Genomic DNA, 19489 nt, shown 5'->3' with positions numbered 1-19489 from the left:
CGGCCTGGACATCACCACTTCGCTGCTGTGCGGCGAGGGGCTGGACTGTCCCCTCGCCCGGCCACTCGGAGCCTGATGACAGGCACGGAGGGCTGCCCACATTCAGGCAGGCCCCCGCCTTCTGCTCCCCACTGGGACTCGATCAAAAACCAAAATCTCCCCAACTGCCCGAAGGCCAGGTGCTGGGGCAGCGGCGAAGTCTCCCCAGTCCTGATCTGGGCGCAGAGTGAGGGCAGACAGGGTCCTGGAGGCAGGGCCACTGGGTCCACTGAGAGGAGTTTGGCAGAGGGCTGAGAACTAGAAACGGGGGCAAGGGGTGAGGGATGGAGATGCAAACAAAAAAGACCAAAAAAACAGAAGACAAAGCCCCTGGCAGCGACGGCAGCCATGCATGTCCGTGGTGGCGGCAGGCAGGCGGCGGCTGCTCACTCGCGGATGCTGGCCGAGTAGGAGAACTGGGGGAAGTGAGTCCGCTGGTCCATGTCAAGAGAGCCCAGGCTGTCATCTGCAGGGTCAGTGGGGGTGGATTGGGAAGACGGGCTTTCAGAGGGCCCAGTACCCCGGCCAGACTCCCGGGGGGGGGGGGGGGTGCAGGGGGAGGGAACCTCAGGAAGGACTACAGGCAGAAACTCCAGCTGCTGAGGTGTCCATGACTTCCTCCCTGACAGACCCTTTGTCATACCCTGGCTCCGAGGTCTCAGAGCTGCTCACTCAGCCACCTCGGCATCCCACCAGCTCCCGGCTCCCCTCCCCTCCCCTCCCCTGCCACACCTCAGTCCACCCCGAGGTCTGCCCAGACTTCCTTTGCCCAGCTCCTTCCCTGGCCACCACAAACCCTCCACATGCAGCCAAAGGTCTTTCTGAAACCCCGATGCAGCCCTGCTCCTCGTTACAAAGCCTTCCACAGCCCCTGTAACCCCCCCCCCCCCCGGGGGCAAGACCCTCCTGCTCGTCCACACCCTCTCCTCTCCCCTCCCCATCTACTCTGACCTCTGTAACGCTCTCATTTCTAGACGCCCCACAGCCATTCCTTCTGCCAGAACTGAGTCTCACTGCCATGTCTCTTCCTCCAGGAAGACCTCCCTGACCCGCAGTCAGGCATTTCCCCCGAGTTTCCCCGGTCCCTGTGGTCCTGACCACTCTGGGCTGTCACCCCACCTGGACTGAGCGCTCCTGAGGGCACAGCTCAGGGCTGTCTCCATCACTGCCTTGTCTCCAACAGAGACACTGGCGGGTCAGCGTAAGAACTCAAACAGCTACAGAGTCAATGAATAATTGGGCTCCAAAGACCTGGGTGGTCTGCGAATACAACTATGGACCTGCCATCTCAGTACCGACGACTCCCCAAGGACCTCCTGCCCAGACCTCTGCCTGGACCGCCGGACGGGCTGGACCGTGGCTGTGGTGAGCTCACTGGCCAGCAGACGGCTAACAGCCAAAGCCCTGCGAGCTTCCTCCGGGAGAACTGGGTCAGAGCAGACGCCCTCCCCCGCCCGGCCAGCCCACAGCGGGGGCTCAGACACTCACAGCGGTCCGGGGGTGTGATTGTGATGGACTGGGCAGTGAACTCATCATCGAAGTACCTGGTGTCGACCTCAGATGTGACCTGAGGTTTGAAGGGTGGTGGGAGCTGTGGAGGAGAGCAGCCCAGGCTCAGGACCCGGAGGCCAGGAGGCTCTGGCCAAGGCCACCGCAGGGGCCACGCTCCTGCTGGAAGCAGTGGTGGTGGCACTCACCTTCTTCTGTACCACATCCTGCCAGTTGATGCTGAGGAAGAACCTGTGCTCCATGACCTCCTTGGCATCGCTGGGCCCCCCGCCGAGCCTAAGCAGAGACGGCCATGAGCACCCGCCTCCCGGGCAGCCAGGTTCTGGGAGACGCTTCCGGTGCAGGCGGGGCCTGAGGCACGCCGGCCGAGAGCCTTCAAAGCCTGTCCCGGCCACACTCCGCCTCGCAGAGGAGGGAAGTGCCGAGGGCAGGGCCAGGACACTGCAACTTGGGCCGAGACCAGAAGGGGGATTGAGAGGGCCTTTGGCTACCTCACATCCCGGCTCTGCCACATATGCCTGGGCCACCATGGCCAGGAAGGGCCGCCCTGCTCCTCAGCATCCCCATAAAACAAGGCGTGCAGGCGAGAACCAGGACGGCCTGACCCCGGGGAGTGCTCCAGTGCCGGCTGTGGGGACCACACAGCACACCCACCAGTGCGGGTGCCCGTGGGCGCTGCCCAGTGGCTGAGGGAGCAGCGGCGGCAGGCGGTGGGGCAGCAGGGCAGTAGCCAGCCCTCACCTCTGCTTGGGGTCCTTCTTAAGCAGCCCCGCCAGCAGGGACTTGGCCTCGGGGCTGAGCGTGCGCGGGAAGCGGATCTCCTCCATGAGGATGAGCTCGAAGAGGCGCTCGTGGTCCTGGTTGTAGAAGGGCAGGCGGCCGCACATCATCTCATACATGACCACGCCCAGCCCCCACCAGTCCACGGCCCGGCCGTAGTCGTTGTCCTCCAGGACCTGAGGGGGAGGGGCAATGAGGGGCCAGGCCCGCACTCCGGGGCCTCGGAGCTGACTGGTCCAGGGGGGACAAGGCCCTGCCTGGGGCTGGGGAGGCCGATCTAAGGAAATGCAGCCGCCCTCAGAGTGTCTAGGTGGGGGAAGCCCGGGGCCCCGCCTCCCTCTGCATCACAGCCCAGACACCTCGGGTGCCAGATATTCGGGGGTCCCGCAGAAGGTTTTCATGGTGGCCCCATCACTGATGCCCTCTTTGCACAGGCCGAAGTCAGTGATCTTGATGTGGCCATCTTTGTCCAGCATGAGGTTTTCCAGCTGTAGGAAAAGTCAGTGCATCAGGAACATGTCTTCCCAGGCTTCCTGCCACCTCCCTGAAACCCCACGGGCCCAGCCCTGCCTGGAGGGGCCGTCACAGCAAGGACCCCAGGCTGAGCTCTGGGACACACTCCAGCACAGGGGAAAGCCCTCACCCTCCGAGGCTCCCAGCTCCCAGCCCCTGGCCACCCCTCAGGGGAGCTCAGTCCTGCCCCAACCTGCATCCCCCCCCTCCCCACTTTGGGTGTGAGGAAAAGTGTCTCCTTTTTCCTAAACTTCACACAATGGGCCGTTTAGTGGGCCTTTGTCCAACCTCCCCCAGGTCAAGAAAGATGCTTCCAGTCCCTCAGACATCCCATGTGCCCCTTCCCTGTTACTAGCCATCCTCTGCTCGGGACAGAGAAGTAATTTTACTTCCTTCTCTCTTTTGCAGTTTCCCCTGCCCTTACCTACACGTCATCACACAGACTCGTCTGGACTGCCCTGGCTTTCCCAGCGCCAGTCTGTGAGACACATCCACGCTGCTGTGTGTGGCTGAGCGTAGGCTCTTTAACTGCTGTGCAGCCCGAGTGCGAACACCCCCCCTGGACTTCACCCATGTTCCGACAGCGAACCCCTGGGGTTAGGATGACTAGTGCTGCGAGGAGTGTCCACACTCTGAGGTGCACACAGTACCTGTTCCTGTGGTGCACACGCCTCGGGCACAATGGCTGGCTCAAGGGTGCGCCCATGCCCACTGCTGGTGGACGCTGCAAACCGCCTGCTAATGTGCCTGCGCCAATTCACACCCTCCACTGCTCCGCAGCCTTTGCTCACAGCAGGCTTGGAAGGGACCCACGCAGGGCTCCTGCTGTGGAACCACGACCAGGGGCCAGAGCAGAAGGCTGAGCCCCAAAGGGAGCTAACACAGGCACCTGGACAAGACAGACGCGCCCCGGTGTGCGGCAGCCCGGCTCTCCACGGGCGGCCGGGCTCACCTTGATGTCGCGGTACACCACATCCCGAGAGTGCAGGTACTCCAGGGCCGAGACGATCTCTGCGCCATAGAAGCGGGCCCGCTCCTCCGTGAAGACGCGCTCCCGGGACAGGTGGAAGAACAGCTGCCGGAGGAGGGAAAGGGGCAGGACGTCAGGCCCCTGGCCCAGAGGAGGGAAGGATGAACCTTGCTGGCGGACCAGTGAAAAGGTCAAATCTACTCCATGAACCGGCAAGGGACAACCAAAAAGGACCAACTGAGAGAAGAGCTCACGTGAAGGACTGGCCGCAGGGAGAGGGGACAGTCCTGGGCCTTCCTGCAGGGAGGGGAGAGTGACAGCACGGAAGCAGAGGACACGAGTCATGAGCAGTGGCCACCGCTGTGAGACCAGAGGCAGATGAAGCCTCTGTGAGAGGAGGAAGGGTCCCGGAGTGGGTGCCAACAAGGGGCTGACTGCTCTGACAGACTCGGGAAAGCAGAGGCCTGCATTCGCTTTCTTTGCAGGTCATCTTCCAAGCACGTCCTCCCCACTGTCCTCCAACCTCCCGCACGGCCCTCTGCTCCCCACGGACCTCGGCGTGTGTCCCACCCACTAGCTCTGAGTCTGAGCAAGCCACTGGCCTCTGAGAGGCCTCCCGCCGCAAGCGAAGATGGCGATGCCTTCCTCAAGGAGCGGAGGACGGACCAGCTGACCCCGGGAAGTCTCCCCCTACCCTCCACCTCACTCCCCCTTGGGCACGAGACACCCAGAAAGCCAGGCGGGCAGCGCGGCTCACCTCCCCACCGTTGGCGTACTCCATCACGAAGCACAGGCGGTCGTGGGTCTGGAAGGCGTACTTCAGCGCCTGCGGGGGAGGAAGTGGCTGGGGCACTGCCGATTCAGCCCGACCACAGGAGTGGGGCAGCGGGGTTCAAGCCTCAGCTTCGCCTTTTTGGGGTATGTGAGCGGGCTCATGGCTCTGAGGGCCGGGGGAGGGTACTAGGCTGAACAACCTGTCCTCTGCCTGCCACTGAGGTTCCAAGAAGCAAGGTCAGGAGAGAGACTATTTTGAGCTAGCAGAGCCACTTCATATCTCTTCCTCCACTTTACAGTCAAATGTATTAAGTGCGCACACGCTCTCTCCCCCTTCCTCCCTCTCCTTTCCTCCCCTTTCTCCCTCTCCTTTCCTCCCCTTCCTCCCTCTCCTTCCTGCCCCCCCCTCACACACACACACACACACACACACACACACACACACACACACGAGGTCTGCTGGCTGGAGCTGGAGCTGGCCCCAAAGCCGCTCGGACAGCGGTCTGCATGAAGAGTAGCCCTCACTCTGCTCTAAGGAGCTCTGAAGAGGCTGCTCAGAACCCTTCGTTGCTCCTCTGCTCACAACTCCACTATTTTCTGTCTTCTGCATGGAAGTACCTCGGAAGATCTTATTTGAACAAGTATTGTGGCTTAACAGAACACCTAGAAAGCAACCGAGGTGCAGAAACAACCCATAAGCCGTTCTCAACCTGGTCCATGTAACTAATAGCTGTAGCCCAAAGAGGCGTCTGCTCAGCGTAAGTGGACAGGCAGCACAATGATACATTTGCTTCTAGCACTGCATTGTAAATAAAAACAAAAAAGAACGTCCCCACTTGGACCAGCTGGGCCAAGTGCCTCGAACTCATAAAGAGGCAGCCGTGCCCCCTGGGCCGTCCTGCAGGGTCCCTGCACCCGTCTGAGCTGCTGACATGACGCCACTGCCTGGGAAGCTGCTGCCACCTGGGGGCCCAGCCGCCTGGCCAACAATCACTAGGCCTGTGCTCCCAGCAGCAGGGCTGGGCTCGCTCCCAGCCTGTCCAAAGGGCTGGCCTGCAGGCTCCCAGGGGCACAGCCTGAGGGAGGAGCACTCACAGTGAGGAACGGGTGCCTGGTGTTCTGGAGGACTCGGCTCTCGGTGACTGTGTGGGCAACTTCATCCTGCAGACAGACAGAGGCCAGGTGAGGGGCTGTGGGTGACAGCACGCATGCCCCCAACCTAAGGGATGGGGCAACACATTGGTGAGACAACTCCACTCCTGGCCATATGCAGAGCGAGGAGGGCAGGAGGGCGCGTCGCCATCCACAGCCCTGAGGAACAGGGGCCACGGCAAGGACGCTCGGTGGCTTGCTTTCAAAACCACAAGGCGAGAAGCTGATGGGGACTTTACAATGAAGGGATCAGGCTGTCACCTCCCGAGCCCACAGAAAATGTTTACATCCCTAAGAGGGAACAAGCAGACATCGTGAGATCCCTGAGGCAGTGTCACAGGCCGAGGGAATCGCCACCTGAAAATGTTCTTGCCAGAAGAACTCGATCTAGAATTAGGACTCCAGGCGGAGGAGTAACGGTTCTGTGTGGTCCCCACAGGGGCAGCATGAGTGTCACCTTGAAACTGGACCCACCAGAAACAGTGGGCCCAGCAGTGGCTGCACAAGCCCTCTTGCTGACTAACAGGCTCCGCAGTCACCAAGAGCTGCTGACAGTCCTCAGCCACCTACAGCCCAGACATGCTCGCCCTCTGGGAAGGTCTGTGCCCAGGGCACAATTGGTAACAATGTCTGAAGACATTTTTAATTGTTACAACTCAGGGGGGAGGGAGCTAGGGCTTTCTGGGTGGAGCCGGGTCACTGCTCCCCACCCGCAGTGCACAGCATGACCCCACAGCAGAGAACGGTCAGCCCAAAGGGGGAGGCTGAGAAACCCTGCCTTGGACAATGACATTGGGATTGTTCATCTTGTTGAACATGGTCACAGAACCACAATTATAGTATTCAAAATCTTCACCTGTGGGAGATACCTCTCTAAGTACTTATGGGTAAATTATACGCTGTCTAAAACGTGCCTTAAAATACTCCAGAAGAAAGAAGGGGGAGGGCAGAGCTAACAAAACAAGATTGACCAAATGTTGATCGTTGTTGATGCTGAATGGGAGTCCATTATACTTATTTTTCTTTTAAAAATTTTGTGTATGTTAGGAATTTTCCACTTAAAGAAAAAAAAAAAAGGGAATAAAATTCCATTCCTGGTCCAGCCTCCTATTGAGACACCCTGAGCCAAGCTCCCACCCTCACGGCCTAAGGGGACACCTCCTTTCAGGCCTTGACAGTGCCTGCGGGATGAGGCCAGTCAGACTCTCCATATCCCTCCCCAGGCGCCCAGAGCGTGGGGTGCGAGCTCAGCAGGCAGGCCAGCCTGGGGATTTACAGGACTGAACCCAGAGATTGGTGGAGAAATGAGATGTTGGCAGCAGAAGGCACAAGTAAGTGTCCTGGCCGTGTGTGTGTGTGTGTGTGTGTGTGTGTGTGTGTGTGTGTGAGTGAGAGAGAGAGAGAGAGAGAGAGAGCCGGGGGAGCACCCACCTTGGCAATGATGACCTCCTTCCGCAGGATCTTCATGGCGTAGTAGCGGCCGGTGGCCTTCTCTCGCACCAGGATGACTTTGCCGAAGGTGCCCTTGCCAAGGAGCTTGAGATAGTCGAAGTCATTCATGGTCTGCCAGGGATGGGGAGAGAGCAGGGCCATCAGTGCAACTTGGCACATGGCCCATGGGAGAAAATTTTCACAAAGGAAAAGGAAAATCAAAGGACACTGTTGCCAAAATGCTCCAGCATGAGCAGGAAGGAGGCTCTGGGCAGCAACTGCTGGTTCTGAAGTGGCCTTCCGACCAGGGTGCTCTCCGAGCACTCCACTCTCCAGACCTGAGGCCCTGGGAGGGCTCTGATGTGGGGTGGGTGGGACTTTCTTGTTGTTGTTATTCCTCATCTGAGGATATGGATATTTTTCCACTGATTTTTTTTTTTAAGAGAGAGAGTGGAAGGGAGGGGGAGACACAAAGAGAGAGAACATCGCTGTGAGAGAGACACATCAATTGGTTACTTTCCACACAAGCCTTAATCAGAGCCAGGGATAGAGCTTGCAACCAGGATATGTGTCCTTGACCAGAATCGAACCCAGACTGAACTTTCAGTCTGAGGGCAGACGCTCTATCCACTAAACCAAACTGGCTAGGGTGAGGGTGGACAAGTCTTACTGACTTCTCAGGAGGAGGTGGGCACAGAGCAGCCCTGGGGCATCTGCACCGTGAGATCACCCATGCTACAGGGCAGCCCTGGCAGGCCGGGACCCCTCACACTTGGCATGGAAACCAGTGCTGACAGGGCCAACCTTGTCGGGGAGGCGTGCTCACAGGCTGGCAGCTCTGCCCCCAAGTACTTACCACCTTGGCCCGGGCCTTGCTAACTGCCACTTCCATCTCCTCGGCTGCAGAAGAGTCGCTAGGGGAGCCACACTTGTATTCCATGGGGTCCTCGCCTGGGCCCCGCTGCTTGAGGCTGTTGGCGACCATCTGGATGGCCCGCATCCACTCTTCCCTGTGTGGGGACAGGTCAGGGGAGCCATGAGTCCTGGGCAGGAAGGCCCGAGTCCCACCATCTCCAAACGCCTTTGCGCATTTTGGCACAATCTGTCTGAGCTGGGGATCTGCAGGACCTCTGAGTGGGACAGAGCAAGAGTGCAATAAGGAAAGAGATCATCTGTCCCAGGAATGGCCACCCGAAGTCAGGCAGCAATTAAATGATCAGAGAGGGACAACCACCTTCTTTCTCAGCCCCCTGAAAATGAGCTGCCACCCTGAGCCTCGAATGAGCGAGAGACAGTGCTAAATTTCTTCGGAACAAATGACAAGCTCAAGTGTACAAGTAACCAATGTTTTGTTAAAGAAAACCAGGAGTAAAAAGAAGCATTCACTAGCCAGAGAAGCTAAAGATCTTAAAAGGCAAGACCCCTGCCTAACTCCCTGGAGGGGGCTGCAGGAGGACTGGTCAGCGACAGAGGTTCCCACCGGGGCAGGAGCATGGAGCAGAAGGAAGCAGTCCCAGCAAAGGCAGCTGGCTTCAGAGCAATTAGCTAGTCTGTTGTTCATGATTTAGGATTCAGTGGGGAAGAGTTTGCTTCAGGTATTTGCAAACTGTTCTGTCCAGAGAGAGAGGAGAACAGGTAAAAATGACCAGAGACCAAGAAGAAGAAAAACAGAGGCTGAATGAAATTGTCCACGCCCACCATTTTTACCCACCCCACAGAAGTTTTTTTCACCCCCAAAATTTTTAAGTGGCAGTATCTGTTGAAACCCCTATGGATTTTGCTTATGTCTATAAAACAGCCACATGAACAGTTGGGAAAATGAAACATTTGCTAGGAATACGAGAATTCAGAGAGCACCAGCAGGCAACCTCCCAAATCACAGCGATGTAAATAAGCTGCCTCCGCCACCACCGCCATCACCATCCCCCCGCCCCCGCTCCTCCCACATACCAGGCAGCATGTGCTACAGTTCTGAGCTCCCGAGGCCTCTGCCCAAGGTCACGCAAGGCCAAGCCCGGGCCACCCTGCTGTGCGGCTCACCTGGGAGTCTGCATTTCCACACACACCAGCTGACCCGACTAACCCCCTGCGCAGTTGAAAATCCACCTAACTTTTTTTAATCCTCACTCAAGAATATGTTTTTACTGATTTTTAGAGAGAAAGAAGAGGGGGAGAGAGAAAAGGAGAAAACTCCCATCAGTTGCCTCTAGTATGTGCCTCAACCAAGGATCGAACTGCAACCTAGATATGTGCCCTGAGGGGAACTGAATCTGCAAACCTTCAGTGGAGAGATGGCCCACGGACCAACTGAGCCTCCTGGAGAAGGCACGTATAACCATTAACTCCCCCAAAACTTAGCTACTAATATGAGCCTATTGTTGACTGGAAGCTTTACCAATAATATTAATTAAAACCTATTCTATGTGCTATCGGGTCTAGTAATAATTAATGTCGTTTTTAAACATTCGTTTAAAATCTTGCTTGGCGTTGACTTGTATTGACATAACCTTCAAACACTTGGTATCTACAGAACGTGTGAAGTGCAATTAACAAGTTTTGCTTGAAAAAGTTTGTGTTTGGTTTGGTTTTTGTTGCAAAACTAGGGCTAAGAAGATGGCGGATGAAGAGCATATTCGGCACTGCATGCTTACGAGTTCCAATTAGGAAGAAAAGCAAGTGAGGCTGCAAAAAACATCTGTAGTGCTCTTGGTCAAGATGCAGTTAGCGCCAGAAAATGCCAGCATTGGTTTGAGAAATTTCGCGAGGGAAATTTTTCGTTAGATGACAAGAGTGGTTGAGGCCGTGTGTCCAATTTTGATTAAGAAGCTCTTCAAGCTCTTTTGGTGCAAAATCCTCAAATTATCCAACAAGAGCTTGCGACAACTTTAAATTGTTCACAAAAAACAATTTCCAATCAATTGCGTGCACTTGGCAAAGTCCAAAAGTTTGGAAAATGGGTTCCTCAAGAGTTGACCGACAACAACCGTAATCAAAGAGTCACAATTTGCAGTTCGCTCTTCTCTCGTCAAAACCGTTTGCCGTTTTTAGAGCAAATTGTTACCGGAGATGAAAAATGGGTGCTGTATGTTAATTTGAAAAGGCGGCCTCAATGGTTGGACAAAAATGAGGCTCCGCAGCCCACGCCAAAACCTGACTTGCATGCGAAAAAAGTGATGTTGTGTGTTTGGTGGAATTTTAAAGGAATTCTTCATTATGAACTTTTACCATCTAACCAAACCATTACAAGTGCAGTGTATAGTGCCCAGTTGGAAAGGTTAGCCCAAGCTTTAAGAGAAAAAGAACCCGCGCTGATTAATCGGAAGGGCGTAATTCTTCACCACGATAACGCACGTCCGCATACTGCAAGAATCACTGCTGAAAAACTGTGCCAGTTGGAATGGGAAGTTCTCCCTCAACCTGCATATTCTCCTGATATTGCCCCTTCCGATTACCATTTGTTTCGTTCTTTGCAAAACTTTCTTCTTGGAAAAAATTTAATAATGAAGAATGCCTCAAAAATGCATTGACCGGACTGAAAGGTCCCAGGTTCGATTCCGGTCAAGGGCATGTACATTGGTTGCGGGCGCATCCCCGGTGGGGGGTGTGCAAGAGGCAGCTAGTCGATGCTTCTCTCTCATCGACGTTTCTAGCTCTCTATCTCTCTCCCTTCCTCCTCTCTGTGAAATATCAATAAAATATATCAAAAAAAAAAAAAAAAAATGCATTGACCGAGTTTTTTGCATCAAAATCACAAGAATTTTACAACAGAGGGATTAAAATGCTTCCTGAGCGTTGGGCACAAGTAGTAGAAAACAACGGCAACTATATTTTTGATTAAATTTTGTTGTATTGTTTAAATAAATTCGATTTTAAAAAGTATTAGAAAACGACATTAATTATTACTAGACCTAATATATGTAGTAATCATTATATTCTTACAATATAGTAAACTAGAGAGAAGAAAATCATAGAGAATCTTGGCAACAGTACTGAGCTCACAGGGCTCTGTAAGGTGGAGAGGGAACATCCTGCAGCTGAAGGAATGAGGCAGATCTATTTGTAGACTTGGAATGACCTAAGATATCTTAAGTGAAAAAAGGGAAGGTGTGGACAGAGCACAGTATCATGCTATTGGAGTTAGAAACAAAACAAAAGGAATTTATGCACACATGCTCACATAAGCGCAAGCACTTCATAAGCACTAACACCTCTGAAAATAATGGTCTTCATACAGAGCCCTGGCTGCCTCTGGGGAGAGTACTCACCCTTTCTCCTGCATTACACATGGGAAGCACACCAAGGCCCAGCACACAATCAGAGGGAGTACACTGAGGCCCGTGCACATCCCTATGAAGCTCACTGAGGCCCGTGCACATCCCGATGGAGCTCACTGAGGCCCGTGCACATCCCGATGGAGCACACCGAGGCCCATGCGCATCCCGATGGAGCACACCGAGGCCCATGCACATCCCTATGGAGCACACCGAGGCCCAGTACACAATCAGAGGGAGGGCACTGAGGCCCGTGCACATCCCGATGGAGCTCCCTGAGGCCCATGCACATCCCTATGGAGCTCACTGAGGCCCATGCACATCCCTATGGAGCACACTGAAGCCCGTGCACATCCCTATGGAGCACACTAAGGTCCATGCACATCCCTATGGAGCACACCGAGGCCCATGCACATCCCGATGGAGCACACCGAGGCCCATGCGCATCCTGATGGAGCACACGGAGGCCCAGGGCACAATGCCTCAGGCAGGCATTTCTCAACTTGTTTCACCCTGGGCCTCTTTGGAACCAATTACAACATAAATTCCCGTGCCTACATTAATATTTTTGTATTTTGAAAAATAATTTACTTTATCAGATAATAACTGTTTTCTTGGAAAATTAACAATGGGTTTTAAAAAAATCACCAATCTCCTAAGAGAGATGTTAATACATATTTTTTAAATGTATATATCTCATACTCAGAGACTGTCACATGAAGAGCAGCAAGTTGCCAACCAAGATGCATAGCTCACGCCTGTCTTTGTTTATAAGGGAGAACACTGACGGCCCTCAACAGCAGCCTGAGCAAACACACCCCTGCTCCGCAGGAGCTCTGGGCTGCCGAGTTGCTGATCAGGAGAATGGGATCCGGGGCCACTCAGGTTGGGCTCAAATGGTAACTGCCACCAGGCAAGCTCATGCCTCCCAGTCCGCCCCTCTGTGCAGTAGGCTGGGGACACTGCGATACTGGTGAGCTGTGTGTGCAAAGCACCACATACACAGAAAGTGCTCAGCTCAAGAAATGTTAACTACCGTATTTTTCGGACCATAAGACGCTCCGGACCATAAGACGCACCAGATTTTAGAGAAGGGAAATGAAGAAAAAAAGATTCTGAAACAAATAGTGTCCTAAAATATTTTATGTGCATTAAAACCCAACATCACAGTCATAAACACATGTAATCAACCCTGTAAAGTAAATAGCAGCATTTAGAACCATTTTAGAGCCGGGCAAGCACACAGAGACCACACAGAGCCGGGCAAGTAAAAAAACTTTTTTTTTTTAAGTATATGTGTAGGCTATATTTGGACCATAAGACGCAGGGACTTTCCCCCCCCACTTCTGGGGGGGAAAAGAGCGTCTTATGGTCCGAAAAATACGGTACCTCCACCTTGACTCAGCTGCCCAGCCCACAGGGATCCTAGGAACCCTCAGGGATAAGGAAGGTTGGACGAGGGTAACTAGGGCTCTCCCAACGCCTGACAAGCTCCCCATCCTGTTCCAAGTGGACTGAGGTTGCAAGGTTGCAGCACTCAGAATTCAGAGAAAAAGCAAGGGCCTTGGTTCAGGATATTCCTCAAGGGTTTGCAACATGGTGTCTGGGGCAGAGGGGAGCTCCCACCCAGAGTTGGAGCTGATGTGCCTTCTACGCCTCCAAAGCTCCCAGGGGAACCAACCTCCTTCCCGCCAAGAGACATGAGAACAGGAATATTAATAGCTCCACAGAAACCACCTCGTTCCGTCTCTCTTAAGAGCAGTGAGGAATGGGCATGTTTCTGATGTGAAAACTGAGGTGCACGGTCCTATCAGAGGGCACACGGCCAGGCTGTGTAGAGCCACCTGGCACCACACCACTGCTCCCTGATGAAAGCTGCGCTCCCAGGAGAGGCCCAGGGAATGAAGCGGGCTCTCTCCCACCGCAGGCGCAGGGACTGAGAACACTGTGTAACAGAACTCAGGAGCCAAGGGGAGGGAGCCACGCCTTGGGACTTGACCTTTTCGAGAGGGACTCGCCCCCTTGGCAGCAACACAAAGGCCTTCCACGCACACAGGTGCATTCTATTTCTTTAATCCATTCTCTAAGATACATGGGTTTGTTTTTTTCTGGCCTGAAATTCACCAAGCCATGTGTTTTTTTGTTTGTTGTTGTTGTTTTTTAGAGAGAGTAAGGGAGAAGGAGAGAAACATCAATGTGAGAGCACAACATCGAATGGCTGCCTCCTGCATGCCCCTGACGGGGATCAAACCAGCACAGTGCAATGTTCAACCAACTGGCCACACCGGCCAGGGCAAGATATGCTTTTATTTATTTTATTTTATCCCAGAGAGACAGAAAGGGGAAGGGAGAAGGAGAGGGAGAGAGACAGTGAGAGGGAGAGAGAGAAACATCATCAGCTGCCTCCCTTACACACCTAAACCAGAGGTCAAATCCACAATCTGAGTGTGTGCCCTAACTGGGAATCGAACCTGCCAACTTTCAATGTACAAGCCAATCAACTGGGGCTTCACTGTTTCTTTAATCCATGGGCATACACATATAGTGAGCACTTTAAAATTTGTAAAAGGACACTTTACCGGAGGTAACCCCGTGAGTCCTCCTGACACCCCTCTGAAATAGGAATGACGAACCTCCTTCTATGACTGAGGAGCCGAGACACACACGGGCTGACATGCCCAGTAGACAGCCAGCAAGCAGAGGCCCAGGGACCCAGGGGGCCCTACCACCCCAAAAGCACTTCTCCCCTCAGATGCACTATCAGGAGCCTGCCTATCCCTCACTTGAGCTCTGAGGCCAGGAAGACACCTTTGGTGGATCCAAGCTCCCCCAGGCAGCACCGGCTGTGTGCAGCACAGACTCAGAAGCCGGCAGCCAGAGCCTGAAGCTCAGCTCTGCTGCGAACCAGCGTGAAGGGGGCTGAGAAGCCTACCTTCTCCAGCCTCTGTCTGCCTCCCACATATACTGGGCACCACACAGCGGCTGAGCACGCGAACTCTGGAGCCCCCAGAGACGGGAAGCATGGCATGATCTTAGCTCTGTCCCTCCCAGGGGCAACACTGGGTAGGTGCTTTAACTTTCCTGTGCCTCAGCTGCTGCCCCGTACAGCAGGGACCAGAGGGCTGTGTAAAGGTGCAATGCCACTAGACAGAAAGCATTAGGGCAGTGCCTAGCACAGCAAGTACCTCAAGGAGTGGTTGTAAGAATTGGCCCAGCCAGCCAGCAATACTTCCTGCCTTCTGGGCGCCAGCCTGGTTCTGGGCACTGAGGCTGCAGCCCCATGGAGCTCCGAGCCTGATGGAGGAGATAAGTGTATCAGGTTTCCAAGACAGCGGCTAGAACAGGAAGCTCCTTCTGAGAGGGTGGTCTGGGAAGGCCTCTCTGAGGTGGTGTGTCTAAGCCAGGGCTTGGAAGAAGTTCCTGGAACATGGGCAATCCCAGCACCAAGAAGAGGCACTGGGCACCTGGCTATGAAATGAAACGGAGGGAAGGAGGCAGCCATGCAAAGTGAAGGAGGGAAAGAAGCCGCCTGCCGTGTGGCCCTGTGCAGGAGGAAGCCTGGGTGTGTGCAGGAGCCCAGCAGGCGTACCAGAGCTGACAGAGAGGGGATGGAGCAGATGAGCATAGGAGGGAGGACAGGCCCAGATCCTAATGGGCTGCATGTGCCACTGTTAAGATTTACATCTTGCCTAAACTGGTTTGGCTCAGGGATAGAGCGTTAGTCTGAGGTTTGAAAGGTCCCAGGTTCGATTCCAGTCAAGGGCATGTACCTTGGTTGCAGGAGGCAGCTGATTGATGTTTCTCTCTCATTGATGTTTCTAGCTCTCTATCTCCCTCCCTTCCTCTCTGTAAAAAATCAGTACAATATATTTAAAAAAAAAAAAAAAGATTTACATCTTACTATCATGAGAAGTCACTGAAGGTTTACTAGGGATGACAGAACCCGATTTCTGTTTTAAACAGCAGCTGCTGTGTGGGGTAAGATTGGAGGCAGTGAGAGGGCATGAGTAGACTACAGCAGTTCTCCGGGCAGAGACGGAGGAGAGAATAAGTGCCAACAAGCAGGATTCCATGGGGCAGCCCCAGGCAGGCGCTTTCACATTTACTTCCTTTGTTCTTCATGACAGTCAGGGAACTGAGCCCCACTGAGAAAGCAGCACAGTGCTGGTCTGACTCCAGAGCCTGGGCCCCAACCCGGAGATACCCAGCTGAGCACGATTAAGTGCACACCAGAGGGAAGCCCAGTAAACCGGAAGTGGCAGGTCTATACTCAGCACACAGGCCTGTCCTCTTCACAGCTTCAGGAGTTAACAACTCACTGCTGGTCTGATGATGGATGGGGGCCTCTCTCCCTGGTCTTTACAGCTGGAGGATATCTGAAGTCCTCTGTTCACAGACACCCCCAGATGGCTGAGTTGGTTGATCCAGACCCAGCTATGCCTGGTGAGGAAAACCCAGGGCCTTCAGATCTTTAGCTTATTCTATAATTCCCTGTGCCTCCATTTCACTATCATTATCCCTGTTTAACAGGTGAGCAACTGCCTCCTAGTAATGTCCTGAGGATGAGTTAATATGTATAAAGATCTTAAAACAGGGTGTGGGCCAACAGAGAATTAGTTTTAGTTATCCTCATTCATTCCACAAGCATTTACTGAACACCTCTTCATGCTCCCCGCACATATAAATATACAGGTGCGATGGAGGAGGAAGAGCAGGGTAAAGGGAACAGAGACATGGGGCCAAGGCAGAACTCTGAGACAGTGACATTTGAGCAGAGACCTCATGGAGTCAAGAAGAGAAGCATAATGATACCTGGGAGAAGAAGACTCCAAGCAAAGGGAACAAGTGCAAAGGTCCTTAGGCGGAAAGTGCGTTTGGCCTACTCAAGGAACAGTGAGGAGACTGGTGTGGCTAGTGAGAACATGAGTGGTAGGAAATGATTCTGGAGAGGGGGCCAGACCATGAAGGACTTTGTAGAATATAGTACTGACTTTATAGCTTATTCCAAGTGGAACTAAAAGCCACTCAGCTTTCTAAGAAGAGAAATTACATGATTAAATTTACATTTTAAAGATCACACTAATGTAATACACTATTAAGCATAGCTGCCAAGACCAGGGGTCTACGAACTTCTGTAAATCGCCAGAGAGTAAATATTTTAGGCTTTGCAGACCACATGGTCTCTATCACAACTATTCAATTATACCACAGTAGGGAAAAAGCAGCCATGGGCATGGTCATGTTCCAATAAAACTTTATTTACAAAACAGGAGGCTAAGCTATAGTTTAGCTTACCCTGCTCCAGACTTTAATTCCTGGTACAGAAGGCCAAAGTAAACAGTGCCAAAAGTCAGTAAGAGACCATGTCCATAGTGTGGCATTCTATAAGACAACTAGCCTGGTTTACCTAAAAATAAAATAAAATAAAATAAAATAATAAAATAAAATAAAATAAAATAATAAATAAAATAAAATAATAAAATAAAATAAATAAAATAAAATAAAACAAAATAAATCAATATCATGTGGGGGATTGCCCAGGACCAAACCAGAGAGGGTCAGGCTTGTGTTACCACCATTTGTCCACCATCCAGAACTGAAATATCATTGCTGACATGTACACATAAGGAACTGTTTGACATTGAAATTGGGTCTCAAAAGAACTGTTGGCCCAGAAAGAAACTCACTACAGACTGATTCATTTGCCTTTCAGCATAGCCATTATTGCTTGTCTCATTTTCGGTTCTTATAAGTGTATTTCCAGTAGGACATGATCTCACTCATCTAGGGGAAATGATGAACAACACAGACTGATGAACAAGAACAGACCCAGAGACAAGGAGGCATGGATCAGACTGTCAGACCTCAGAGGGAGGGTGGGAATAAAGGGGAGAGATCATCCAAAGGACTTGTGTGCATACATAAGAGACTAACCAGTGGTCAAGGACAACAGGGGGGTGGGAGCATACGTGGGGAGGGGGTGGGATGGGAACGGGGGGATGCGGATAAATATGTGATACCTTAATAAAGAAATTAAAAAATATATATCATGTGGGGGGAAAGAGAAAAATTTGAACTACATTAAAATAGGCCAACGAGAGAGCATGTACCTTGAATAAATCCTGGTTTACAAAACATTTTGAGGACAACTGGGGAAATCCAAGTATGGCACGGCTATGGGGAGGATGTTACTAGATGTCCTATAAAATAAAAGGCTAATATGCCCATCAACTGAATGGCAGAACGAACAGTCGCTATGATGTGCACTGACCAACAGGAGGGCAGACGCTCAAAGCAGGAGTGCCGCTCAGCCAGAGCCCGCCTCCACAACAGTCAGACACCCCCGAGGGCTCCTGGATTGTGAGAGGGCACAAGCCGGGCTGAGGGACGCCCCCCACCTCCCAGGAGTGAATGACTTTTGTGCACCTGGCTACTAGTATATTATAAAGAACCACCTCAGGCATGATAATGGTACCATGATTCTGTAGGAGAATGTCCTTATTCTTAGAAGATGCCTACTGATGTATTAAGGAGGTAAGTGTCATAATATGAACAGAAGTTCAAGATTCAGCATGAGGCAAACATGGCAAATGCTGAGTTGCTGATTCAGGGCACAGGAATCTGAACATTCTTTTTTTTTTTTTTTTAATCTTCATTGTTGAAAATATTACATATGTCCCCCTTTTTCTCCCTGGACCTTCATTTATTATACTAAATGTGCACTAGAATCCCTCAGGGAATCCCTCTAGCTGACCAGGAGAGCCAACTGGAGAGCAGGAGAGGCTACCCGGAGTCAACAGGCCACTGCAGCATCTAGCAAGGACCAGCCACCAGTGTGACCCCTGTCGGCTCTCTGCCGCCACCCCCACCTCTCTCCAGGCTCGGGCCTACGTGGCTGGGGCAGAGGACAGCCCATAGCAGAGCAGGCTCCTTTCACTGGGTTTCTGGCTCACGCCTCCCTGGGATGAAGGTCAGGAAGCTGTGGTCTGTTTTCAGAGCAGCCCCAGCCCCACACCCTATCCCCCCATCTTAAGAAAGGGACTTCCCCACACTGAAGAGCATGGTATCTTATTAAAATAAAACCAGAGCAGGTCTCTTGCCTAAGAAAACACTTCGCCAGCTCCCACTGCCCCTTTCCATACTGTGTGCCAGGTACCGCTGAACCAAGGGCTTCCTGTTTGTCAGCCCCTTTTAGCGACCTGTGACAAACCCCAACTACGTCACCACCTGCCAAGCCCCCTGGGGATCTCCACCTGGAGTCCAGGCCCTGGCTGAACTCACCAGCTTCAGGATTCTCCCCTCCTCCCCTCGAAACCTCTGGTGCTTGATTCTTTGGTGACACAAAACCCCCGATGTCCCTGGAATGACAAGGTGTCCCTCCTCCGGCCTCTACACGTGCTGGTTCCTCTTCCTGGAGCCACCTCCTCCTTCCTATCTCTATGGCCAACGCCTTCATTCCTATCTATACTCCAAAACTCAGCCAACCCTCAGGTCCCATGTATTTATTGGTCTTTATCAGCTTTACTGACAGTCTGTTTTGGTTCCCAGTTTTCAGCTGAGTAACCTCAGCTGGCCTAAGATGGATATTCTGTTCCCCTTGAAGGGGCGAATATATTTTTGATCTTGGGAAGGTATGCAACAATAATTACAGTATAGCTTGTGGTATATGTCTTGTGATATTATTTGGTGTATGCTCCAGAAATGCAGTCTAAGCGTATAGCCACTAATCATATGTGGCTATTTTAAAAATTTTAAACTTAAATTAATTAAATAAAATAAAGAATTTTATTCCTCAGTTGCACCAACCATGTTTCAAATGCACCATAGGCATCCACTTGGGCACTGCAAGTACAGAACATTTCTATCATGCAGAAAGTCCTCTTGGATGGCACTGTTTTAGGGTTCTCCGGAGGGTCAGCTGAATGCTCACCCCAGAGACAAGTTAAGAGAGTATTTCTCAAAGAGAGGCTCAAAGGGACAGAGTGGCAGGAATATTTGCCACTCATTACAAAGGGGTAAGCTTCCTAAAGCATAAAGAGCTTTCAGAAAT

The 19489-nt window shown here is 52.4% G+C and overlaps 1 protein-coding gene across 2 annotated transcripts in view; it reads right to left on the bottom strand.

Moving 5' to 3' along the window:
- Window positions 1–140: 140 nt before the first annotated feature.
- The window catches only part of AKT2 (AKT serine/threonine kinase 2), a 51768-nt gene continuing 32419 nt past the window's right edge, over window positions 141–19489 (bottom strand). For both annotated transcript variants that reach the window (XM_036408239.2, XM_045570867.1), the window contains exons 5-14: window positions 8025–8178; window positions 7169–7300; window positions 5681–5746; window positions 4569–4637; window positions 3794–3916; window positions 2688–2816; window positions 2290–2504; window positions 1737–1824; window positions 1528–1630; window positions 141–505 (exon numbers count right to left, since the gene is read on the bottom strand). In XM_036408239.2, coding sequence (XP_036264132.1) covers window positions 426–505; window positions 1528–1630; window positions 1737–1824; window positions 2290–2504; window positions 2688–2816; window positions 3794–3916; window positions 4569–4637; window positions 5681–5746; window positions 7169–7300; window positions 8025–8178 — 1159 coding nt within the window. In that variant the 3' untranslated portion in view covers window positions 141–425. The remainder of the gene's footprint in view (window positions 506–1527; window positions 1631–1736; window positions 1825–2289; window positions 2505–2687; window positions 2817–3793; window positions 3917–4568; window positions 4638–5680; window positions 5747–7168; window positions 7301–8024; window positions 8179–19489) is intronic.

This window comes from Pipistrellus kuhlii, unplaced genomic scaffold, assembly GCF_014108245.1.
Source record: "Pipistrellus kuhlii isolate mPipKuh1 unplaced genomic scaffold, mPipKuh1.p scaffold_m20_p_38, whole genome shotgun sequence".
Lineage (NCBI taxonomy): Eukaryota > Metazoa > Chordata > Mammalia > Chiroptera > Vespertilionidae > Pipistrellus > Pipistrellus kuhlii.
Note: the sequence above shows the minus strand (reverse complement) of the source record. Positions and strands in the feature narration are given on the sequence as shown.